Source organism: Corvus cornix, chromosome 10, assembly GCF_000738735.6.
Source record: "Corvus cornix cornix isolate S_Up_H32 chromosome 10, ASM73873v5, whole genome shotgun sequence".
Lineage (NCBI taxonomy): Eukaryota > Metazoa > Chordata > Aves > Passeriformes > Corvidae > Corvus > Corvus cornix.
In genome coordinates this window covers 19,712,375-19,738,802 of record NC_046340.1, presented here as the reverse complement: position 1 = coordinate 19,738,802, position 26,428 = coordinate 19,712,375, and the positions used below count along the sequence as shown (strand labels likewise).

Genomic DNA, 26,428 nt, shown 5'->3' with positions numbered 1-26,428 from the left:
GCCACAAATACCTCAGATAAATTCACATTTTGAAGTAACAGAACTACTTTGCTCCCTTGAAACACAATATTAATTTCTTGGTCTTCATTTGTAGACTCGTGACTTTCATTAAAAAACCTTTGGGCCAGTGAGGAAGGAAGGACATGCTGAAGATCCAAGACCTGAATATGCATCCTCGAGTTTTCTTTCCATCGAATCCAATCCTTCACATGCAGCTGGAATTCCAGGGAAAGTAAATGGTTAAACCATCCAATTCATTCACCCAAGAATCAGCACTCCTGCAGCTGCACAGATTATTTGTATTTATAGACCCAAGCTATGCCGAGATGCCTGAATTTTCCAGCAGCAGAGCCTGCAGTGCTCCAGCAAGGATCCAGGAGGATGATGTGCTCTGGCATTAAGAATTGGAATGGGCCCTTTGCAGTTTGATGGCTCCACAACTGCTCCTCATATCCATACAGCAAACACTGACTCCACTGACTCCACATGCTTGACAGATGTCCAGGAGAAAGCTAATTAGCCCTGAAGCTGCTCCAAGAATTACGGATTGCTGCGCTCAGGACCTCTGTGCATCCCCCAGGCTTGGGGGGAGCACTGACCTGCTAAGAAATCCCAGCCCAATAATAGGAATTCCCTCATGGATGACAGCATCTTGGAGGAGGCTGCTGAAACCCCACCTCACTGAGGAATCATCTGTCTTCAGCTTTCAGGAAGGGTGCTCCCTCCCCGAGTCTCTTCTAGGAAGTGTATGGTAACATTTATAAAAAGTCCAGCTGGTTTGGCTTTGTGCTAGTATCAAAACTTCCATTTTTATGGTGGACAATGGGAAAAGAAACCTGTTCCTAGGAATAGACAGGTTTTCCCATTCTTGGAGTGTCTACTGAGTAGGGTGCACCTGCATACAAAGGCCACTTAAAAAACTGAAATTAAATGGGTTTGAGCAGCTCTGCTCCACCTTATTGATCAAAAGCAAAGAGATTTAACAGAAACCATCAAACTCATCAGCAAACACTCCTTAAGTGACCCACACAGGGATAGATCACTTGTTTTTTGAACATCCTCATATTCACAGCAACTTTTTCTTCTGAATTTTCCAATCTCTGAGAACACTGAAGAGGCCCAAAATGAAGCTGTTGGGGTTTTTGGGAAGGTCTGGGCTGTAATGACAATAAGGAAGGGTCCCCTTGGCATCCCCAAGAAGGCTTTCACCTGGAGGGAGGACATGCAGACTGGCATGTCAAAAAAAGGTATTTTGAAGGTCTCTAACATATTTCTGTATTATACAGCCCAATAACAATTGTCCATCCATGAAACACGTACTTTCAGTTTTCTCGTCCTGCTTGTTGTTGGGTAACAAATGGAGAAGCCTCCTCCCACCCATCTAAGCCATCTTGTGTGTGTTACCTGCTGGATTGCAGCCTGTGTTTTTGTTATCTCTCTCAAGTGCATTAATTTGAGGCGGCAAAGCAACACCTTGTCTTAACAAACCTAGAGCAAAGCCTAAAGTTCAGCCTTTCCTAATCTGCCAGGGCTATTGAAGGTCATAACGCTGTCAAGTCTGACCTTGGAGAACACGTGAGAGAGACATTTCTCCTCCCTCCCCACAAATCAACACTGGAAGGCAAAAACCACTGGAAGATTGGGGTGGCTTTTTCACTAGATATCAAAAAAAACCTTTTATGTGATATCAAATGACACGGCAGCAAGTCCAGGCAAAGGCAAGGAAGGAACTGCTCATGGATGAGCCCTCAAGCACATATGAAGGGGACAACAGAGCAGTCGCTAAGGTCTTCATGATTTTATGGAACCCAAAATGTTTCTTTTAAACCAGCAAATGTCTGGTTGGATTTTATTTTACAGGTGGAAGTTTGTCATACAGTCAGTTAGAAGTTAATTTGAATAATTCAGTGTACGCTCCTTAACAAAACAGAATTAAAGGGACAATTTAAGAACATTATCAGGGCTACAAAGTCATGCCAACACTCACTGGCATCAGAGAGTAAATATTTCCAGACTTACCTGTTCCAGTTTAAAGATGTGTTGGTTAAAGTAGTGCTGCAAGCGCTCATTGGCAAAGTTAATGCAGAATTGTTCAAAGCTATTGTTTTCATAGTCTTCAAACCCAAAAATATCAAGCACTCCAATGGATAAAGTCTGCAAGAAAAGTAAGAGTGAGGGTTAGAATAAAATCACATAAAGTGGATTATTTGTACACAGTGCATAATCAAAAGCCCACAGGCAGAATTAAATATACTTAACAGCAGGAATTTTACTGGAATTGTTGATATTGCACCATCTGGAAGACTCCAAATCAGACAGACAACATGTAACTTTAGATATCTGGACAGAAGGGCTTGTTCTAAGAGAAAAGCCCTTTGAGAGGTGAATTTTTTCTCATTTACAAACAAATGGCCATCTCTGAAGAAACCTGATCCCCATTCCAAGTTATTCCATTGGATTTAAGAGTATTGACCTTCAGAGAGGAAAAATGGGCATGGGCTTGGGAAGCAAAGGCTTGCACTGTGAAGACAATCCACAGGAAAGGACCTCCAAGGTGAGGGATGTGTCCAAGCAAACCCGCTCCAGCTGCAAACCTCAAGAAGAAGCTCCTGCACATCAGGGCTTCCCATGGAAATAATCTTTAGTTCTCCTGTGAGCACTAAAATAGTATCACAAATAAAGGATGTGCCTTGTTTGTCAGGTGGATCAGATGGTGGACTGATGTTTGGGAGCACCGAGCCGCTCCTGCCTCACCGAAAGGGGGGAATTAACACAAAAATAATAATGCTGCTGAAAAGGGAGTCCAAAGTCCTGACTAACACTCAGCCCTAACTGCTGGCCCAGCCCTGGCTGTGTCCATGTGGCTCTTCTGCACTCTGGCACCTTTTCCCACCAGCTCCCCCCAGTTTGGGATGAGGGATATGGAGAGACACCTCTGTGCTCCTTTAGCTCATGGGCAAGAGAAGTGTAAAGAGGGAACCACCCTATTTTTTTTGAACCCATTGGGACTACGAGCCCTACATTCTCTGAAGAATTTCCAGAAGGTCACAACAGGGAAGTTTTTTCTTTTATTAAATCCATAACCCATAATATAAATTGCAGGATTTGGTGAGTTACAGTTCTAAATCGCCTTTTTTCCCCATCACTTAGATGATTTTGTGAACCTCAGTTGTATCTCATGCCAGGCTTTTCCCCCAAACTGAAGAGCCAACACCTGTTTGGTCTCTCATCTACAACGACCTCTTGAGATGCTCATTAAGATGTGGGTGCCCCAAGGTTTCCTATGGTGGCAAAGGGAGGTCAATGCTGCAGTGAATTCCCAGCTTGCTTTGCATCCTCCTGGCCCCCTCCTCTTTCCACAACCAATCCCACTCCCTCCACACCAGCCAGGCAACCAGAGGCAGTAGACCTCTGGCCAGGTGCATGTTGGCCCACGAGTGAGTGCAACCCATCACCTCCTGGCTCAGACTGCTCTTCCTACCCTTGATGGGAGTAGAAATGTGGAACTTTCTCCTTTGAGTAGGTACTGGTTTTCAAAATACTTGAGCCTTCTGCCTGTCAGACGGATTTGGGAAACCCAGAGGAAGAGGGACAGGGGGATTTGTCAGCAGATAAACCTCATCCGCACAGGGAGCCGGGGTGAAAAACAAGCTCAAGATACAATTTCTGCTGCAGCTTCCAAGCCTGTACCTGACTGTTGTGTCAAAAACCTAATTAATAATGAGTAATAAATAAAACTCGGACTGTGCCCACCCAGCAAGGCTGCTGTCATCAGAAAAAGGGTGAAGAGCCTGAAGGACATGTGCAGGGAGAGCTCCACCAGCAGCTCATTAGAGCACCATGCCCTGGGGTCCAACCAAAGCCACCTCACACAAACACTCCGCTCACCCATTACAATTAATTAAATAATTAATAAGAGCGGTAAAAGCATTAGCATTGGTCAAATGAGCCAAACCTCGAGTAGGGAGGAGTAACATCCCCTCTCCTCTACCTCAAAGGTCCTGAGAGCTGCCAGGTTCCCTGGTTTTAGTTCTATTGGTGCTACCTGCACTCTGGATTTTCTAAGACTTCCTTGCTGAGACCGGCTTAACGCCACTGCCAGGAATATAAACCAGACTGTCCACAAGCCTCTCCACACTGCCTTTTGTCCATTTTCAACAGATCACACAACGTGGGAGGAAAATATTCCTTCTGTGCCCGACTCCTGACCAGGGAACCACCTACGGCTGGAGCAGGCACGGCTGCCGTGGGCAGAGTGGCCACTGGGCTGTGAGTTGGAGCTTTGTCTGACCTGGACTCTGGCCACTGGGACAAGAAAAAAACACAACAAGAAAAGCATTTAAGCACAAAGATAAGTCTCTAACCCATTTTCCCAAGAGCTCATTGGCTACTTCATCTTTTGTCCAGGCTTTTCTCCCTATTCCAGGGCCAGACAGGCTCTACCTCCCCGATGCCATGACAAGGATGAAGGCCCTTGGCCATTTTCCCAGAAGTTTGCATCACTTGGCGAAACACCCATGAGAAACAGCCCTTTGACCAGAAGATGGAAACTGGGAACCGCTGGACCAAGGACTGAGCCTGGCAGAGGGATTCACTCTCACCCACTGCTTCCCGAGGTCCAGCACCTTCTCCTGCTTGTCCCAACGGATGTGGCAACCCTTTTGTTCAGAGCTATGTTCATTAACCAGGCTGAAATCTGCCTCACCTCTTTTTTAAATACAACTCAGGAGGAATTCTTCTTAAACTCTCTGTGTGATTAATGGATCTTATTTTATCTACATTATCCATGGAAAAATGGATGATGGAAACAGGACAAAGTGACTTCTTCTCATCTCCCTTCACATCACCCTTGCAAATCCCAATCCCAACCACCCCACTGCTCTTCAAGCTCATCTCTACAATCCACAAGAGTTCCCTAAAATTCCCCTACATAAAAGTCTCTATTCCACCACATACAAACAAGACTTGGAAGATAAAACACTCACATTTCCAGACTATTTATGGATTTACTGACACCAGCTTTCAAAAGCACTGCATTGATGCTCTGTGGAAATAGTTAAGCCCCTGTCATGAGTGAAGACTTTAAGCTGAACAGGATCTTTAAGCTCTCACAAACTTAATTTAATATGAAATAACTGAGCACAAAAACCCTTTCCCTTTTTTTCCAAATCTGGTTCATTTACTGTGTTGAAGCTGCTACCAAATGTGGGTGTGGAAATACACTTATAAAGCAAACCAGAAGAGTCATAGAGAGGAAAAAATAGCCATGTCAGTTATAAAAGAATCTCATGAAAATATTATATTATAAAGCTGTATTTTTATAATTTTTTTGCTGACACCCAAAATGAAACACGTATAGACCTATAAAGAAATCTGTATTTCACAAAACCACTGCAGGTATCAAACCACACGTCCAGGAGGAGGATGGTTAATTCTGCCATGGTTGTTATACTGAGTAAAACAGCAATTTTTCTCACATCCCTGTGTTCACAACTCCCAAACTCCTCCAGAATACAGATTTTAAGGAGTGTAGTTTTTTGCAGAGTTTCACGCCAGAGAAATCCGGGCAGAGCTCTGTGGTGAAACAGTCGTTTGTCCCCTGCTACGACGCTCCCGAAAGAACGAGGCCAGCGGATGCCACTTGGGAAAACTTTAAATCCTGAGAAATTTGGAATTTATGGCTCTTTTTCTGCTCTCTGTCCCTGACAAAGCAGCACAAATGTACTAACACGGAGTCAATTCTTGTAGCAAGGTGAAAAAACACCATTTCCATTGACATATACAGGAATTAATTTTGGTGAACGGCCTGTAAAAAGTGTGTAATCTGGGTGGGTTTAGGACTAAATTTGCAGCCCAATAGTTTAAAAAAAATAATCAAAGGAGCTTTATATTTACAAATCTTATGAGTCTTCAGTTTCAAATCCATCCTTTGAACAGGTGCCATGAGGAAATCACACAAAGATAATTTAGACCTTGACTTGCCAAGTCTAGTTTGTGGATTAATGCTGTTTCTTTATCAAAACTAACATTTAAAATTTAAAAGTGTGACTGTATTAATTAACATATCAAAATTCCTGTGATCAAAAGTGCATGTCCATGAGGATTTTTAAAATTTGGGTGAACCCTGGGTCAGTGAGCACTTTCTGCTTGAGATGATGAAAAATGACCTCATGCTTTTCTTAAAATGTCTCAGCCATGACATTTAAACACAGAGCAAGAGTTTTAAGGGCTTTTGGCAAATGATGGCCTTGAAGCTCCGTGCTCTCCAATTCCCAAAGTGCCAATAAATAGGGATTGTTGGAGCTGATGTATGATGCCCCAAATGCACGCTGGTGATGTCATTCCACCATGGAGGTACATTCTGGCAATCACAAATAGGTGTGCTTCAAATTTGGGGGAAAAATCTTGCTTATTACTATTTTTAATTTTTTTATCTCTCTTCATCGTTGTAATTTCTTTTCTTTTACAATATTCCAAAGCTGACACTGCAAGAAATCCCTCCCCAAAACAATCCAAAAATCCATCACCACTTCATCTAAAAGGACCACTCCAAACTACATCACCCCAATATACACGATGACCTATTATATAAAGTGAGAGGCAGTGATTTGCTACAAACTTGGAAGTCGGGACCTAAAATTAATGAACTGATGCACATTAAACACACTGCATGTTCAGCAATTCTTCCTCTGCTTCAGGTCAAAAAGCCAAGAATTAACTGGTTGGTTGAATTTAAATGAATTTTCTTCATGGCCATGAGTCCTTCATGAATTCAACCACAAATTTTTCTTCATGGCCATTAATTTTAATGAATTTTCTTCATGGCCCTGAGTTCTTCATGAGTTCAACCACGAATTTTTCTTCATGGCCATTAATTTTAATTTTCTTCACAGCCATGAGTTCACCATCATCCCCACGTATGCGGCACGTCATCCGAAAACGGCAGCAGGGTGATTTAGGAAGAAATTAAGACACTTCACAAGAACCAAATGGGAAAAGATTAAAAGCACCCTTGGAAATGCCTTTTGATCCACCACGATCTCCACTCTATCATCGTTTTAAGCAGTGAGATGAACTTCTAGCAATTCCCAATCTGATTTATGGAAGGGGAATTCAATAAGAGGCTCTGGGAGGTTTAGTAATTTCATTCTCAAGAGAAGGAAAAGTCTCTGACCTCATTAATAAAGGTCAAATTTCAGACAGTTTGTAGGGAATCATGAGAACATAAAAGGAACTAAAAGCACTTGAGAGAAGATGAAGGAAAAGGGAGTCAGAGCAAATCCAACCCATGGCAGATCTGCCACTGCCATAAACCAGGAGGTATCAAATAACTTATTCACAACTCGGGTCAGAAATAATATGCTCCAAATCCTGTCATCAAGCAAGATAAGCCAAATCCCACTATGTTTTCCCAAAATATTTCACTGTACATTTAACTAAATTTGGATATCAAAGGTCTGATTTACATCTTCCAAATATTTGCTGGACAATATGGAAGAACAACAGCTGACTGTTTATTTTTCTTTGCCCAGCTTCATCTTTTGATCTTCTCCTTACTGCTGACATCAAATAAACACATACTGGGATCTGAAAATGACCTCGGTTCCCATTGCCCCACTGCAATCAAATCTACACTCATGAAGAGAGAAACTTCTGTATTAATTTTTCTCATCAACTTCTCCCAAACACACTCTGAATTGAGATGCTTTTGAGTCTTGTTTTACCTCTGCACCATGTGATTATCATAAAAGAAAGCTCTGTGCCCCAAATCCATCATCTGACACTTTCTGAACCTTTCCAACCTGCAGGATTGTTTCAAAATATATCTTAAAAGTCAGAGGAATATCAGCGGCAAGCGTGGGCTGGGATCAATCCGGGCCATTTGCCGCAGGGTGAGTCACACACCGTTCACCCACTGCACACTCAGGAGTTTCTGAGGTGCAAGGCTGTATTTTGCTCTCATAAATCAGAGACTTGGTGTGTTTAAGAGATTTTTTTGGCTGGTAGGTGCCAGCAAGGAGATGTCATCCAAGTGCCGAGGTCTTGCCTCACAGCAAGGAGCTATTCCCAAGGTTTGGAGGTGCTACTGCTCCCAGTCCACCTCCCAGTTACTCATTGGTGTTGCCCAACCTCGAAACAACATATGGGAGGCTAAGAAGAACCTGCATCCTCATCTGGGGTTTCTCCAAGCATGAACTGAAAAGGATTTCAAGAGGATTGGGAAGTGGTAGGAAAAACCAGATTAGTGGGCATTGGCTCCGTTTCTCAGGGTGGTGATTCTTGGTTGGTGCCTCAAGGGCAGCTGCAGAGCCCGGGATCCCTCCGACACTTGTTGGCAGCAACATTATTCCTCGAGGGCAAAGGAGCAGCTATTCCCAGCCTTGCCCAGTCCACAGAGACATTTCTCCTCCCTCTGTGCTGGAATGACCCAAGTTGGGGGCTAAAAATAGGGCTGAGGAGGTGACATGGTAGAAGCACTCAAGGGAAAATTGGCTGGTCAATGTTTAACAAAGCTGCTCTGAAATGCACATAAATCTCTTCTTCACGCTCTCCACCCCTAAAATGGGGAGGGTTTGTGCATTTTCCTGATTTCTGGGAGATTTGTGGGAATCAATCCAATTCACAGAGGATTCTGAAGATAAACTGAACTACACTCCTGCCTAGAGCAGCAGATATTCCCTGGTATTTTGTGCGCTGCCTTTCTGCTTCAGAAACTCTGGCCAAGTACAGCCCCGGGTTGCCTCCCTGGCTCTGGGTATGAGCACGTTCCTGCAGCTCCGGGTCCTGGGCATTTGCCAGCGTGGGTGGATCTGCTCTGGCACAGGGGCAACACTGCTCCCAGCTCCCGGCGCCTGCTGCCTGACCTGGATATTACCATTACAATTTGGAGCAAAAAAAAGGGTCAGAAACCTGGGAATTGGGAATTCATGAGATGGCACAGGGAGATGGGCAAGGGGGAAGGTGGTTACACTCCATGTGAGTCTTGAAGGGAGGAAGCAGAGGGTTAATGTGCAGCAGCAATGCTGGAAAAAAGCAGGAATTTGGGCTGTTCTGGCTCTTACCTGCTGAGATTTGAGGCTGGGAAGCAAAGTTTAATGGCCCATAAACACCTACTGTGGTGCCTCACTTTCATAGCCACGCTGACTAAGCACAAGAGTGTCCTAGACTGATTTGTATTTAAATATTACAGAACAGATAATAATTTAAAACAATCATTGGGTCATTAACAAAAAAATAATTAGCATTTGAGATGCACTTCCTTGTCAAAACAAATCCCCTTTTCTGCTTCGCCAAATATGTAAACAGTGTGGTTTGTTTTTTCCTGACAGCCCAGACAAAACTCCTGATGACTTGGAAAAAAAATCAGGAAAGAATACAACATTTCTGGTAAAATATTAAACAGAGGGAGAGGCAGCATGTGCAGTCAGAAGGCTCGCTGGATGTTATCACTGTGACAACCCTTCTTTGTCAGAAAAGCATAGAACCAGATTTCATAGGCATGTTTTTATTTCCAGTCCATAATTACGCTCCACAAGCCATTTTTGGAATTAAAGAAAGGAGTGACCATGCCGAGAGTCTCTGCAACTTCAATCCTCCGACACAATCCAAATGTCAGTGCTTAGCAAAAATCCTCCTTTTGGCAGCTGTGACTTTAGTTTGGATGCACAATCCCCCAAAAAGCCCCACATGCTGCTGGACCATGTCCCAGATTCCCAAGCCAAGGGCAGCTGGAGAGCTGGAAGTGCGTGTGTGCGTGGACATGGATTTTGGGGTCAGTATCCCCCAGCCACGAGGAGTGTGGGTGAATACACGAGAGGGCTGGGGAGGATGTCCTGGCTCACAGCACCCAGACCCTGCTATGGCAGGAAACTTCACATCATTCCTTCCATCAATCCTTTGGGAAGGTGGTAGGGCACCACACCAGCTCCACTCTTCCCACCATGGCTTTTTTTCTTTAATTCCATTTTTCTACTGTACTACCTCAGTAACTACAGACACCCAGCTCGTTCATCATTTCATCATGGAGCAACTTCACCAACATGAGGTAGCAAGAATTCCCTTTTTTTCCCTCAGTTATACAGGGACCTCTAGTTTTACACACAAGGAGGAAAATTATTTCCATTGCTCCTAGAGGGGTTGGGAAAACTGGCTTCTGTGGCTACAACAAAATCTCTTCCCTGGTTGCTTTGAGCTTATAATACTTGAGGTGTTTCACCCTTCTCAGCTCAGCAAGCACCGCTTAGAATAACGAGGTACTCAGTTACGATCTGAGGAAAAATTAACTTCATGTTAAGCAGCACGCCTGGGTAATGTTTCATTGTGCAGTTACCTATTTTAAAAACCCAAGAGAGGAGCCAAAAGAGCTGGTGAGATGTTACCTTGGTGCTTTCCTCCATGTCCTTGGAGTTGAGGAGCGCGTGGTTGATCCTGAACACGATCCAGTCGAACAGGGCACTGTACAACGACTTGGCCATGGAATTCCGCACGGTCACAGCCTGAAGGAGAGAAGAAAAAAGGTGATTGGAAATGATTCCTGCTCTGCTCTAAAATGGCTTTTGCTTCTCAAGTTCCCACATCCAACGTTCGTATTTCTCCCTCACCAAAGCTTTTGTCTGCTGTTTTAATTTATGCCACGTACGTCAATGGTCCCGACGGCCCCGGGAATTGGGTGTAATCCCAGGGCTCTGGGATGTGCCCCTGACTTTGGCTTGGTTTCTTTCGTGCGTTCGAGTGGATGATACATGAGATCACACCAAAAGTCCCACCACTGGTGGCGAAAGGAAAGAAAATAAATACACATATTAAATATATAAATAATAAATTCACCAAGATGCTTGAAAGGTTTCCTGGGGGTGAAGGAAAGAGGAGGGTGGATATTGCACAGGAGTGACAGCAAGCAATGGGAAAGCACAGGCCAGGACAGGCAGCGCCTGGCACCAGCAGAAGGGCTACAAAAGGGGAGCCTAAAACCCCTCTAGTAAATCTGAGGGTTCCTGAAAACTTGAAGTTTTCCAGGTACTGCCAGCAGGAGCTACAAATCACAGCAGGCATGTTCAGCACTGCTCCAGCAGCTCTCCCAGAGAGAGGAACAACAGTGCTGAGGAAGGGCCATCCCCACCACGGCCAGGATCAAAGAGATTCTGCTTGATGGGATGAAAGCTGAGATCAAAGGAGGGTCCCTGGGCTTTCAGACAGGCACCTACATAGAGACCCAGAAAGCAGGAATTCCTATTTAAAGGTTATCTTTGTTCTTGCTGCCTGGGATTCTTCCTTGGTTTCAATTATCACCTCAAGCAGAGCTTTGGTACATATTAATCACCTAAAAACTTATGGTATCAGCCACGACTGCTACATTTGGGTTCGTTTTAGCCACTGCAGAGGAATAAAAAAGGAACCAGAAGGTTCCCACATAATTATTTCAGTTCAACCCTGAACTGTAACGAATCAGTGGCTTGTGACACATTGCCCTGAAATCCTTCTCACCAACCCTCCCTTTGAGGAACATCATCTGAGCTGCTTCATGTTACTGACCCCAAGTGAAGGAATAAAGCTCACGAAGCATCGTTTATCTTCTATCAGCTTGTTCCCACCTCTTTTTTCCTTGATTTTTGGAGATAGCAGCATTCAGTGTGACCACAAGCTGTTCTGCCAATGTTTTGCTCTTAAAATGCAATTAAGTACATGGTCTCACTTCCTCTCCCTGTCCAGCTGGAATAGGAGAAGGGAGTAACACAGTCCATGGCAGGGGAGGTTTAGGTTGGATATTAGGAAAAATTTATTCATGGGAAGGGTTGTCAGGCATTGGAACAGCTGCCCATGGCAGGGGGGGAGTCCCCATCCCTGGAAGGATTTAACAGACGTGTGGATGTGACACTTGGGGACAGGGGTTAGGGGTGGCCTTAGCACTGCTGGGGGATGGTTGGAGTCTACAGGCTCAGAGGGCTTTTCCAACCTGAACAACTCCATGGTTCTGTGGCTGAGGATGCTCACAGCCTCTGTATGCTGCTAACCATAACTTGGAGGCAATAAAAAGTGACATCGCTAGGTAACTACAAAATCTGGCCAGAATTAGCAAGGAATTCCTCACCCAAAAAACAACCGAAAGCAAGAGTGTGATGAAAATAGGTGAGCAACAAGACCAAGAGGATTCTGGTGTAGCTCAGACCAAAACAGCACTTTTCAAGAGTGAGCTCTTGAAATGCCCGAGTTCTCCAGCAAGGGCTGGAAGGCAGCCGGCATTTCGAACACAAAGAGCTCTAGTTCCCACTAACTGCATTTTCTTCCCTCTACTGATGAAAAGGGTTTGGGGAGGGGTTTTTGGCTGTTTTTATTAAAAGCAACATGGGGGCTTTTTGCTGTCTAAGTTTTTTTTAAATTTTCCTCAAATGTGAGAGACTGTTTCAGTGATTAATAGAAAATTCAAGGCCAATTTTCTATCCCTACGCTCTACCTACACTTCTTTGATTAAGCTGAAAGACAATCAGTGTCACTGTCACACCAGAAAAATCAGTCTCTGGGGAAAGACGAAGGCCAAGACCCAGGAATGCTTCTCACTGTCCTAATGCTTCATCCTGGCATAAACCAGCCCAATTAATTGCTCCAACGTGCAATTAAAAACAAACTCCATTCCTATTTAAAGCCAAAAAGAACGTCGTCGTTTCCCCTACAGCTTCACATGTAGGTTTATATTGCAATACTTTTCGTTCCCCCTTTTATTAGAGCCTACAGGGATGTGCAGGACTTCACCCCTGAATTTCCTGGGTTTTTTTTTTCAAAACAAATGAGGATTTCATTAAGCCTGCACCACTCCAGTGCTGAGGAATGCTGGGAGTGTGACTGCCATGAGTCTTGTGAATGGTCAGACTGGGATGTTTCCCTGACACCAGCACTGCCCAGCTTCCTCCAGGATGTGCAGCGTGGGGGATGAGCCACTGCTCTTCTTCCCAAGGTAGGCTCAGCTACACGGAAAGCTGGGAAGCCCATAGAGAGGTGATTTCCTTGCTGTGCTTGGGTCCCACAGCTGGTGGCCCAGATCCCAAAGTGTTCAATAGCTACTCTTAGAAGCGATGGCTTAATCCTAAGAGCTGGCAGGAAACTCCTGGAAAAGCATACGGAGAACATAGGGTGGATGGAGCACTTTGCCTTCATCCATTTAAAAAATACCTGCACTGAAATGAACCTATTTTAAATGACTCAGGGTTTTGGGGGGGTGGGGGGCTTTCCTTCTTTCTTTGTTTGAATTTTTTTCTTTCATTTAGATAAAGTATTTACTGTTTAGAATAGATCTTGGGTGAGGTCACATTATAAATAAAGCCCCTCACTATCCTAAACAGATACCAAACTACCCAATCTAAAGACCATCAGGAAATATTATTTCTTTTCAAATTCAGGAGCTGCAGCAGAGCATTTAAAATGAGGTTTTATGCTGTATTTATTGAGTAGTTGTTTATTCCTGTATCATCCTACATATTTTAAATTCATTTTAGTCTCTGAACTACATCCCATATATCACATACAACTTGTCTTCAGGTCATCACCTACAGCTTCTGGTCTCTTCCACAAGTCTCCTTACGTGACATGTAGGCAGATCTGAAACACAGTGATGCTCATCAAACCATTTTTATTTCTCTCACAAAGCAAACTAAAAATAGCTGCTGCAATGCCAAAACAAATCTCAGGGGATCAAAGGGAGCAGGACATGTTGCACCCACACAAAAATATTGCTGATTCCAACCGGAGACAGATCAAACGTGCTTTGGCTCGGCGAGTCAGGAAATAAGCCACAGACAAGGTTTTAATCAATAGTTTCCTGCTTATCAAGCTAGAAAGGATCTCTGTATTATTTATTATGTGCCAGAAACTCCACTTGTTGGGTTGGCCAATTTTTTTAAGATCCTGACATAGCATATTTGAGGTTTTTTGTAAGATTTCATTGCCAAATTAATTGGTCTGAAAGTTGTCATGATCAGCATCGGATTCAGGCCACCTTAAAAATAGATAAACTTCTGGAAACATCTTCTGTCAAAGGGAACAAAGGGAAGACAGACTTAAGAACTAAAATCTACTTTTGAAGTGCTTTGGAACAAGGACTTACAGTTCCAGCAGCAGCAGCCTGTGTTTTAGAGGCTGGAAAAGATGTAATCTCAGGAACCCAAATTTGCTCAAATTAAAAGCCTCTGTAAAACACATTTGTACGTGTACAGGAGATTCTTAAGAACTGAGATTCAAAGTCACTAAATATATTTAAGCAAATCTTCTGCCTGCTGCCATCCCACAGCACCCCCTGCTCCAGGCAGGATCCCTCACTCCTGCCCTTCTGCACTCAGCAGAGGGCTGAAATTTCAAGCTGGAATTATTCAAAATATTTGTTGGTACCCAGAAAATCTAGGGAAAGCAGGTGGGTTAAAATCCCCAGCAAGCTTATACATCGAAAACAACAAGAAAGACATTGAGGGGCTGGAGCCAGAGAAGGGAACGGAGCTGGGAAGGGGCTGGAGCAGCAGGGGCAGCTGAGGGAGCTGGGAAAGGGGCTCAGCCTGGAGCAAAGGAGCTCAGGGGGGACCTTGTGGCTCTGCACAACTCCCTGACAGGAGGGGGCAGCTGGGGCAGGGTCGGGCTCTGCTCCCAGGGGACGGGGACAGGACAAGAAGGAATGGCCTCAATCTGTGTCAGGGGAGGCTCAGGTTGGATATTAGGGAAAAATTTCCTCATGGAAAAGTTGGTCAGGCACTGGCACAGGATGCTCAGGGAAACAGTGAAGTCTCCACCCCTGCAGAGATTTAACAGCTGTGTGGATGTGGCACTTGGGGACATGGGTCAGTGGTGGCCTTGGCAGTGCTGGGGGACAGTTGGACTCGATGATCTTAGAGGTCTTTTCCAACCTAATTGATTCCATGATTCCAAGATGTTGAGCTAACCTTTTACAGACATTTTCACCTGATTTTGCTGGAAGTTCCCCCCATGCTCCTTATTGGATTCAGTGTTTTTATTGCTGACTAACCTAACACACGAGCAAGATTGAAGCAATAGCTCAATTCGAACAACAAACCCTCAAATATTTATACATTTTTCAGTCTAAGGAGAATAAACAAAGCCCAGAGAACAGAAGATGGGTGGAAGCAAGAGCTGAAGGGCTTTGAAAGGCAAAGAGCAAAAATTGCAGCAATATTCCAGTGACCTGATGTCCCAGGGAGCAGAAGGCAAAAAGATCCCGCTGAGTTGGACTTGATGATCCTTGTGGGCCTCCTTCAGCTCAGGATATTCTCTGAGGAAAAAGCCATCAAGATGCTGCTGGAAGCTCTGTGGTTTCAGTCACACCCTTCCTTAGCCAAGAGGACAATTTTCTGGAGTGTGGACCCCAGGAACCACAGTGAGATCCACAGTGGGACTGAAATACGAGAGACACACCCTTTCCTCGATGACTCCATCAGACCAACCCAACCACGGAGCGTATCTGGAACAGCAACTGGCCCCTGGTGATCAGCTTTAAGCATTCTTGACCCAAACAAATCCATGGTATGAAGGCTCTTGTAGCCAATAAATACTTCCCCTAACATTCTGTTTCAAAAGAGCCAGTCTAAAATGAAGAACTGTTTCTGTTCAGGGCATCACTTGACATGGACACTCAGAAAATCAGAAGACCGAAACAAAGCAAAGCTCATCACTTTTGCAACTCTTAGGAAGAGCAGGGTATGGGTGCACTGAGCAATTCCAAGTAAGAATCATTCCAAAGTGGGTCTCTAAAGGCTTTGAACATCTCAGCTCATTGAGAGGTTTGTCCATCTTCCCTCATAACTAATGTGGAGAACAGCATAGACTGACCAAGGACAGAGGAGAAAGGTGCGAGATGGATACTTGGGTTTGGGCAGCTATTATGACCATCAAAACCCAAGCTAATGTTACATTTGCACAGCCATTTATAGATCTGAGTCTGCCCAGGAGGGTTTCTGAGCCTCACTCCATCACTGGAGCCTCCGGAGTGCAGCTGGCACCACACGCTGCTCTCTAGAAAAGCAAGACAGAAAACCCCAAAACCGTTTTTCATAGAAAAAGATGCCCTTTTTTACACACACACACACATTGGACATCACAATCTATTTTGGGTCATTACTATGACAAATGCACCTTAGGAAGGGCGCAGTGCTCAGAGCAGGAGTTTAGACCCCAATCCCTGAGCACAGACTCAGTTAATGAGAAGTGGATTTAAGCACAACTTGAAAGTGAGTGTGAGCACCAAAACGACTTAAAGCCCTAATGAGGATCAAACACCCGTGGAGTTTATTAACTGTGACAACCCTTATCCCATCTCTCAGCATTATTCAAATCTAGAGAGCATCCATAAAGACGCGCTGACAGACTCAGTTGGTCAACACAACATTATTGCAGCAATTCTGGTCAACACAACACTTTTAAATCCCAGTTTTTCATTGGGGACATCACAGACGTGGGGGCAAGGTCAGTGCACCCACTCCAGATTTTCTACAGGCTCTGAGAACTTGAAAAGGTGGTATTTAAAAGCCATTTTTCAAGCACAACTCTGGAAAAGTCCTTGCATCTAGAAGAGAAGACTTGTTAGAAGGCAGCCTGACTTGCTAGCCCCGAAGGCAACTTGGTGCTTTGCTGTTCACCCCACAAGACTTGTTGTGTTGTTGATCAGGGTCTTTTTTTCCTCCAGTTTTCCAGCATTTTCCTGGGGTACTGTGTGTGTGTATCCCATGATGGACATTATCAACGCTCTTTGTTCACACTGGATAAACCCGTTGCCAGCGCCAGCATTCCCTACAAATGCAGAACTCCCACTCATCCCCAAAAATCCAGCTTTCCAAGCAACCCTCCTTGTAATTTTCCCAAGAACCTCCAAAAATTCATTTGTTAAAATAGGAGTGATGTTGATACAGCCATAGGAACTACCTATGGATTCTTGCTCTCCTGGTGACGCCCCAGCTTTTCCGGAACACGAGGACACGTGTGCGGTTGTTTCCTGCCCTCCGGGAGGAAAACAAGCAACACATTCCCCTTTCAGACTCTTACCAACAAACACTGAACAATTACAGTAATTCCAAGGTGATAAGAAATGTTTCTTTCCAGGTGTGAAGTTTGCAGGATTTGGTGTAAAACCTAAAGAATAGGAATTCAATTATTTAAGTAAAGTTGGGCAACACAAAATACATTTTCTTCTGGTGGAGAGAAGAAACAGAAATTCCTCTTCTCTTCAGGAAATCAGATCCGAACACAGGAAGAGAGGAAATATCCCCTTTTCCCTTAGAGCCTTTGATGGGCTTCCTATAATTTCTATACAAGGATGAAAGGTGCTTCCAATGAAATGTTCAGGAAAAAAAAAGCAGCAGTAGAATTCTTCCTCTTCAGGAAATCCCTCCAAAAATCAAATCTGGATATGTGTTTTTGGTGGTTCTCTGGGAGCTTCGTTTGTTTGCTTTTCTTTTAATATGTGGAATAAATTTTCAGCACATTCTCTGATTAATCAATTGGTGTTTCTGCTCACAGGGATTTGGCACTAAATCCCAGGAACCTGCTGATATCCTACCACAGAAATGATTCAGTGAGCTATTATCATACACAGGATTTGATTTTCATTATCATTTGATGTTTGATTTGAAATCCTTATCAGCCATTTCCATTTCCCCCCCATTTATTCTCGAAGGTGAAATTTGGCTTCATAATTACATTTGTACTTACTGTAACACAAATGTCTCATTCCAATATGACTCAGAGGAAAAAACCATATGTTAGCACCTACTGAATTTTGCCCCATGGTATTCACCTAAGATTTTCACATGAAAATCTCCCTCCTTCAATCACTTCTGTGGGTTTAAATGATGTGTTTAATTTCCAAGTAGGGGAAAAATCAGGAAAACAGTGTACTTGTTTTCCTATTTGCTTCAAAGTACCTATTCAACAAACTCATGCTGCATGCGAGTAAATGATTAAAGAAATCAGTTTCTAAAAAAAAATACTCAAAAATTATGCTTGCTTTTTAAAAAACCCACATGTATTAACAATGCTTGGCCACTGCGAACAGGGATAGGATTTATCCAAGATTAGAACAAGCAAAAGCAGGAGGAATTCAAGCTCTCCTAATGCACTTGATTTGGATCACCTAAAGGGATCTAATGACCAGAACAGAAGCCAACCCCCCCATTCTCAGTGAGCCTTGGATGTGCAGACAATTGAAAACAGCCCACGTGGGCATCCCAGAGATGATGATCTGCAGCAATCACTAATGAAGTGATTAAAAAAAGCAAACTGAAAATACACTTTTATTTGAATAGGGCTTAGGGGTGCCAGATACTACTCAGAGTGCTCGTGTCAGAGGAGTAGCAACCACATGTACTAAAATACTACAAAAATGCAGTTTTCATCTCTGACACTGTTACTGCTCCACGAGGGCTGACAAAACCCACATGGAAAGTGGCTGCAGCTTGGGTTCGTGGTTGTAGGGAGAGAACTGCTGAGGGAGGTTTGTTGGGTCTGACATTCCTGTTCTGAGACGGAGCAGCGACAAAGGAAGGGAGAGACGTAGCTGTGAAAGCTAAATTAGGGAAAGAGCAGAAAGTGAGGAGGATGGTGAGGAAGGGGAGCAGCAGCACACACAGAACCTGCTGGAGCATCTAGGGCTCGTCACCGAAACTGGGAGAACACTTCTGGGTTTGAAGAAAACAGACAGAAACCTCTCAGTTGCTGGAATCAGACAAGGACTAAATTCCTCTTCTGGTCCAAATGCAGGTTTTAGTGCATTGTTTATAGAGCCCCAGAATGGTTTGGGTTGGCAGAAACCTTAAGGATCATCCAGTTCCAACCCCTGCCATGGGCAGGGACACCTTTCACTAGCCCAGGCTGCTCCAAGCCCCATCCATCCTGGCCTTGGGCACTGCCAGGGATCCAGGGGCAGCCACAGCTGCTCTGGGCACCCTGTGCCAGGGCCTCCCCACCCTCACAGGGAACAATTCCTTCCCAATATCCCATCCAGCCCTGCCCTCTGGCACTGGGAAGCCATTCCCTGTGTCCTGTCCCCCCATCCCTTGTCCCCAGTCCCTCTCCAGCTCTCCTGGAGCCCCTTTAGGCCCTGCAAGGGGCTCTGAGCTCTCCCTGGAGCCTTCTCCTCTCCAGGTGAGCACCCCCAGCTCTCCCAGCCTGGCTCCAGAGCAGAGGGGCTCCAGCCCTTGGAGCATCTCCATGACCTCCTCTGGATTCTCTCCAGCAGCTCCACATCCTTCTGATGTTGGATCCCATGGCTGAAGGCAGCTCTGCATGTGGGGTCTCATGAGGGCAGAGTAGAGGGGCAGAATCCCTTCCCATGCCATGTGTCCTACTCATTCATGGCCAGGATGAACACACTAACCCAGGATGAAAACATTGTGATATTAAAATATTTGTAATTATTTTTTTTAATATATTTTTTAAAAAATAATGAATTACTAGTAGTTCATAATTTCCTAGAATTGCAAGTAAGCAATTAGCTTTGAAGGACTTCCTTATCAACCTGATGGTATGTTGACATTGGAAAACTCTCTCTCTGGATAAACTTGTCGAATTGACTTGTCCCATTGGGATTTTTGGGAAGGGCGTTAGTGGGGTTTGGAAATCCCCTTAAAATGCCTCTGACTAATACAGACTGGCAGGCTGGAGAAGGACCTTTGTCCCAGGAAGGTGGTTGGAAAGGTACCAATTGGCCCAAGGTGGTCATGGAAGGTACTGGGAAACTGGAACAAGAGGAGTGAGAGCACAAGAAGAATTAGAAAAAAGGTGTCACGTAAAATTTGAAACTAATACCTAAACCCCCCCTCTGAACATGAGAACTCTACACCTGATTTAGGGACAAAACCCTGAATTGCCTTTGTGTTTGAGCGTTAACGCTGGGGCACGACGCAGCATTGTATGGTAATGACACTCCAGGCTATTTTCTCTCATTGGAAAATCCACCCATAAGTTCTGGAGAACGTCATTGACACTTGCATCGCTCGGATAAAATCCACTGGCAGGACACCCCGCTGCCTCCCAGCTCCAGGGTGATAGATCAAGGTTTCTGCCAGCATGTGGCAGCCAGCCAGGAGGGTGGGAGCCTGTGATAGTGCAAGGCTTCAGTGCTTTGTTGTTTTTTAAAGCATTTACTTTGCAGGTACATTTATAGAATTAAAGCATAAAAATAAGCCTTTACAGGAATGTTCATACTGCTTTTAAGCCAACCTTTCCTCTTTTTTGTTGTAATCAAAAATGAAAAAATGCATTTTTCACTCCTTTTCTTTCAATGATGCCTTGAAAGATATTTTTCCTCCTCCTTAATTGTACATAAAAATCATTTTAAAACCTTTCTTGCAGGCTGAAGCCAGTGTGGTGCACTGACAATCCGAGCTCTCTTAGGGAAAGCACACGGGAGAATGACAGGATTTTAATAAGATGTTCAGATAAAATATGAGTGTGGAAAATGACATCATACTTCTCCAGCCTGAGCATGATATAACACTCCTGGATGCCAAGTCAGGGATTAAGCTTGAGTCTGATATCCTGCAAGAGTACTTTCCTCTGGGTGTTAAGCCTCTGTTTTAGAAAAACTCCTAATCCTGCTTGTCTCAGCCCATGTCCTGTGAGCCAAGGGGGAACCCCAAAGGCTGCTCGATCCATCCCAGCCGCAGGACACGGATGCGGATGGAAACCAGACACGTTGGGGCACAACTGGGAAGTGAGCGGAACAGCGGGAGATCCCAACTCCCCACACACACGTGGGTGACTTGGGACCCACTCAATGGGCTGAACGTGGTGGTAGATCAGTTCTGGGTCATGAAAAGCTCCGTGTGAGCCGTCCATGTGCTCTGGGAGCCCCGAACTCCCCCGTGGCGTGGGCTGATCCCCCAGCGTGGGCAGCAGGGAGGGGGATTCTGCCCCTCTGCCCAGCTCAGGTGAGCCCCAACCTGCAGAGCTGCCCCAGCCCTGGGGTCCAACAGCAGAAGGACCTGGAGCTGCTGGAGAGAGCCCAGAGGACGCCACGGAGCTGCTCCAAGGGCTGGAGCCCCTCTGCTCTGGAGCCTGGCTGGGAGAGCTGGGGGTGCTCACCTGGAGAGGAGAAGGCTCCAGGGAGAGCTCAGAGCCCCTTGCAGGGCCTAAAGGGGCTCCAGGAGAGCTGGAGAGGGACTGGGGACAAGGGCTGGAGGGACAGGACCCAGGGAATGGCTTCCCACTGCCAGAGGGCAGGGATGGATGGGATATTGGGAAGAAATTGTTCCCTGGGAGGGTGGGGAGGCCCTGGCACAGGGTACCCAGAGCAGCTGTGGCTGCCCCTGGATCCCTGGCAGTGCCCAAGGCCAGGTTGGACAGGGCTTGGAGCAGCCTGGGACAGTGGGAGGTGTCCCTGCCCATGGCAGGAGGTGAAATGAGATGATCCTTAAGGTCCCTTTCAACCCACACCACCCTGTGATTCCGTGATCCTCACACTATCTCACATACATTCCCACTGTTCGTGTCATTTGTGTGCTAATGTGGTTCCTGAGAAGTAACGTGGGAGGTACCAGTGCTCCTGCAACTGCCCTCTCCTTACTCATCCTTGCTGTCATTAGATGGATGCAAACATGCAAAATGAAGTGGAAAACTTCAGATAAGAACAATAAGAACATCTTTTGTGGGTGTGCTGAAGACCCAGTGCTGTGTCCCCACTGGAGGCAGGCAGGTCTGGGAAAAGAAAGATGGGAGACCCATCATTCCCATTCCCATCCCCATCCCAGGCCAGAGTCTGCCTGCTGTTTATTTTTAGAGATGATTTCAAGTCCTGTCTCTGATGCTGTCACTTTGCAGCTGATGACTGGAACACGCTGTGGTTACGCTTTTCAGAAACAGCCCCAAGTACAACCAGGAGCAAAGGAAACCAACGCAAATCTTGTCAGAGATTTTCTCTGAGTCCCGACTGCAGTCAGGCGGTTGCGAGCATCATCTTCCTAAAAAGATTTCACTCAGAGCCTTTGGATTTGGGTGGTGTGGTTAGAAAATGTCATCTGTAACAAATCAAAACTGAAAAGAAAGAAAAAAAACCTCTCTCTCTTCCTGAAATTAAACCCTTCCAGAAAACAAGGCTGCAGTTCTCGCTTCTGTGGAGGAGACGATGAAATGAGACATGTGGAACATCCCTTAGGGAAAGGTGCTCACAGACCCATCCTGAGCCCACTACGGAGCTACAGGAGAACAGAGCCACCAGGCAGCAAAGGTTGAAGGGTCCAGTGATGACAAAATGTGTTTTCCTCTGCCTTGGTGCATTCAGAGTCTGTTCTGCCAACAGCATGAACTGAGCTTTCCACTCACTTTCATGAACTCCCACTCCACCTGTGTTTTCATGGTGAAACCAGTGCAAAAACCAATTAACAAATTACTTAGTGGCACGAGAAGAAGTTCTGTGACCTGATGTGAGGAGGCCACATTTAGGGAAATTTGCTCAGCATTTACAGGCACAACATACCAGGATCCTCCCCAAGGAGTCTGATCCATCACCAAAAACAGCCCTCAAGCCTTTAAAATCCAAATCCTGCCTTTCAACTGGTCCTTCCCAAGGGCAAGTATAGCAAACTCGTTCTGCCAGTGCACCATCATCAACATTCCAGGTTATTTTTACCATTTTTTTGGGCACGGTTCCCCAAAGAGAAGTTATTTCTCATCACACCTCAGCTGTTACCGCTGTAGATGCAAAGACCTTGTCCAGCCACAGAGCTTCTACACCTCCTCCTCCTTCAGCCACTGACCAACAGCCCTGGGCTGAGGAAAAAAATCAACCTGAATTTATTCAGATTGGGTTTACACATGGAAATCCCATATTCCAAGCAACTGTACCAAAATGACATCCTGTGTGGGAAAAGCTCACTTACTAACCCAGGAATGGTTTGTTTGCAATCCTTGAAAACTTTTCACATAATTTAAGTAACTAAAAGAACTCTGTGAAATTAAAGCATCTTTTGAGTAACCAGATGTAATTTAAAGAATCCTTTAAAGAGCTGAGAATGGTTTTGATGACAGAAAGGGCAGCTGCAGTGGGCTATAGGCAGAGCAGTCCATGGAAAGTCAGGATTTCCCTTCCTGAAGTCCTGATTTTAGACTTTGTTCAGGAATCTTGGGATCCCAATGTCTTCCTTGTTTTTCCAGACATCAGTGCCAAATAAACAGAAGGAACACATTTAACACAGGAATTTCCATGGTGGCACAGAGCAGAAAAGTGACTGCAGCAGCTTTCGCACATGAGGATGGGGCTGCCCCATCCCTGGGAGTGTCCAAGGCCAGGCTGAAGGCGACCTGGAGCAGCCTGGGATAGTGGAAGGTGTCCCTGCCCAGGGGGTGGGATGAGAATGGAGAATCACAGAATATCCTGAGTTGGAAGAGACCCGCAAGGATATCAAGGTCCAACTCCTGGCCCTGCCCAGGACCCCCCAGAAACATGCCTTTAAAGATGATCTTTCAGGTCCCTTCCAACTCAAACTGCTCTGGGATTCTACGAAGTTCAGCAGGTTGGGAAGATCCTCACAGACACAAACTGTTCAGCCAGATCCCAGACCATCCCCTCCCCACCCCTCTGTGAGGACGGGAGGGACAGAATCACACCATAACACAGAAACATCATGAAAACAGGTTAAAAACCCCCAGTGCTGATGAACTCAGTCTTTGCAGAAAAGGAAGGATGCTGCAGCCCATGAAGGAATTCACCAATCTGATAAAACCACTGCTTACCTAACCCCTACTCTGTCACCAGGCACAGATGCTCCTCGCAATTCCAAGGGAAACGTGAGAAACCTCATCCCACAAATCAGTTTCTTTTGAAGTTCTACCCTCCCAGGTTGCCCTCATGTCCTGAAGCAGAGACACTTGCTTGGCTCTTAAAAGCTTTGTGGGGTTTCAGTTTTATTCCATTAATATTTTTCTGTGGATTCTGAATTCACTCATCAACGTAGCAGCTCTTCAAAGGGCTCCTGCTGAGCTCCTCACGTTAATAACCCTGGTGACAACGAGTCTCCTCAGCTAATGGGCTTTGGGATAAGTAGGTGCTTCCAGCAGTTCTGCTGCTTTCTATTCCATTAAGTGTCCCTGTCCTCACACCTCAGGAAATTTTCATTTCTTCATGCTATTAATTATTTTGTCTCCGTCCCACTTTTTCTCCTTGAATATTTTCAAGCTCGTGATTAATTGCAGTTATGATCTTTCCTTTGTTGTTTTTTTTTTAACATCTTAGGTAATGTTCTGCCATTTGGCCCTGGAACTCCATTCCTTCTCCTTTATAATGGGCTGGAAAAGGCATCAGCCAGTCCCACTACAAGGATATAGAGAATGAACCATCACTTGGTTCCTTGCTGTAATGAAATACTTTTTTCCTCTCATTACAGTTCACTCCACAAGGCTTCTCTACCTTGTGTCTCTGCCAATTAACTGTTACTGGGCTGAAAATCAGGTGTTTGTGCTGAAAATGAAATGTTCTCCCTGATTTAAAGTCCCTAACACAGCAGAGTTTATCATCCCAAATAACCCTCCTGTGATGGTCATTCCAAGTGTCTTGTATTCCTCAGCAAAAATTCATCCCAGGTAAAGAAGGTCCAGGCAAAGTGACACTTGGTGACATGGAAAAATAACATCTAATGGTTTTGTGGCACCAGAAGAGAAAGATGTGCCTGCTCCACCACTCCTGGGCAAAGGTTCTCTCCTCTCCCCTTCTCCCAAAGGACACAAATCCAACTCTGCTCCCACTCCAAGAAGTCTCTCTGGCTCTGCTGAGCCAGCACAGACCCAGGGACAACAAACATGAGAGGATGAAAGGACAAAGAAAGCAAAGCTGTGGAGCCCTCAGCAAATGCTGCCAGAAGACCTGGACTTCCCTGTCCTGTTTTGTTGTCACCCAAAGCACAAGGTTCAATGATTGTCACCCCCTGCCTAACCCTGCACATCTCAGATTCAGGAGACTGAATATTTTGGTTTGTAAATCTGACCTGAATTGCATCACTGCTTTTCTGACTAATCATGAGCTGACTTCACATGGACTTACAGCTGCACCTGTTTATGCAGAATAAAAAGCATTTCACAGATTTAGTTGTAATTTGGGTGCTCTGGACACAGTCCCAGGACAGTTCCATGGTGACCTTCCATGGCCACGTAACAACAGCACGGAGCACCTGGCTGCTGAAGAGCATCTGGCCATTGAACAAGGACACGATCATGGAATGCCAGGCAGGTTTGAGCTGGAAGGGACCTTCAAGGTCATTCAGTGCCACCCCCTGCCATGGGCAGGGACACCTTCCACTGTCCCAGGCTGCTCCAAGCCCCATCCAGCCTGGCCTTGGGCACTGCCAGGGATCCAGGGGCAGCCACAGCTGCTCTGGGTACCCTGTGCCAGGGCCTCCCCACCCTCACAGGGAACAATTCCATCCCAATATCCCATCCATCCCTGCCCTCTGGCACTGGGAAGCCATTCCCTGGGTCCTGTCCCTCCAGCCCTTGTCCCCAGTCCCTCTCCAGCTCTCCTGGAGCCCCTTCAGGCCCTGCAAGGGGCTCTGAGCTCTCCCTGGAGCCTTCTCCTCTCCAGGTGAGCACCCCCAGCTCTCCCAGCCTGGCTCCAGAGCAGAGGGGCTCCAGCCCTGGAGCAGCTCCGGGGCTTCCTCTGGGCTCTCTCCAGCAGCTCCAGGTCCTTCTGCTGCTGGCCCCAGGGCTGGGGCAGCTCTGCAGGTGGGGCCTCACGAGAGCAAAGCAGAGGGGCAGAATTCCCCCCTCCCCTGCTGCCCAGGTTATGGGGCAGTTCGGGGCTGCTGGCCCAACATCTGCCCCCCAACACCTGCTTGCACTGCCTTGCTGGAGGGACAACTCAGTCCCTTTCAGTTCCTCTGAGTTTTCAGACACCCTTTTCCCACTTACAATTCTGAACACACAGTCAGTTAAATACAGGGCATGTTTATAGTGATACTCATCACATCAAACAACCAGCTCCCAACAGCTCTCCAGAACTAAAGAAAGGCAAGAATCAGGTCAGTTGTTGCCCAAGAACTTGTATCACAGCTTTTATTTCCCTTCTGCTGCACAGTTTCACATCAGATTTCTCCCGGAAGTGTGAATTAATTCGCTTTCTAACCCTTAGGGTAAAATGTCCTTGATCACAAATGGCTTAAAATTATAAAGATCTGTTAAAATGATGTCTATTAGCAAAGTCACTTGCTTAAGAAATACCAGCCCAGTTAAATGAATTGAAAACAGCATGGACATTTTTTTTCCTGGAGTAATGTAAAGGAAAAGGTCACTAACAGATGTATTTACTTTGATAATGAGTTTTTCCTCATTGGATAAAGAACAGGGAAAAAAATGCAGAGACTGGTGAAAAACAGACAAGCAGGTGCTGGACACCAGCCTGACAAACAGAACAGATGGGATGGAAACCGGGCAGGGACGGCTGGGGAGCTCGGCCACA

At 45.5% G+C, this 26,428-nt stretch overlaps 1 protein-coding gene across 13 annotated transcripts in view; it reads right to left on the bottom strand.

Moving 5' to 3' along the window:
- The window catches only part of MYO9A (myosin IXA), a 175,677-nt gene that overhangs the window by 58,773 nt on the left and 90,476 nt on the right, over positions 1-26,428 (bottom strand). For all 13 annotated transcript variants that reach the window (XM_039557913.1, XM_039557912.1, XM_039557920.1 and 10 more), the window contains 2 exons: positions 10,380-10,496; positions 2,020-2,154 (listed from right to left, as the gene is read on the bottom strand). In XM_039557913.1, coding sequence (XP_039413847.1) covers positions 2,020-2,154; positions 10,380-10,496 — 252 coding nt within the window. The remainder of the gene's footprint in view (positions 1-2,019; positions 2,155-10,379; positions 10,497-26,428) is intronic.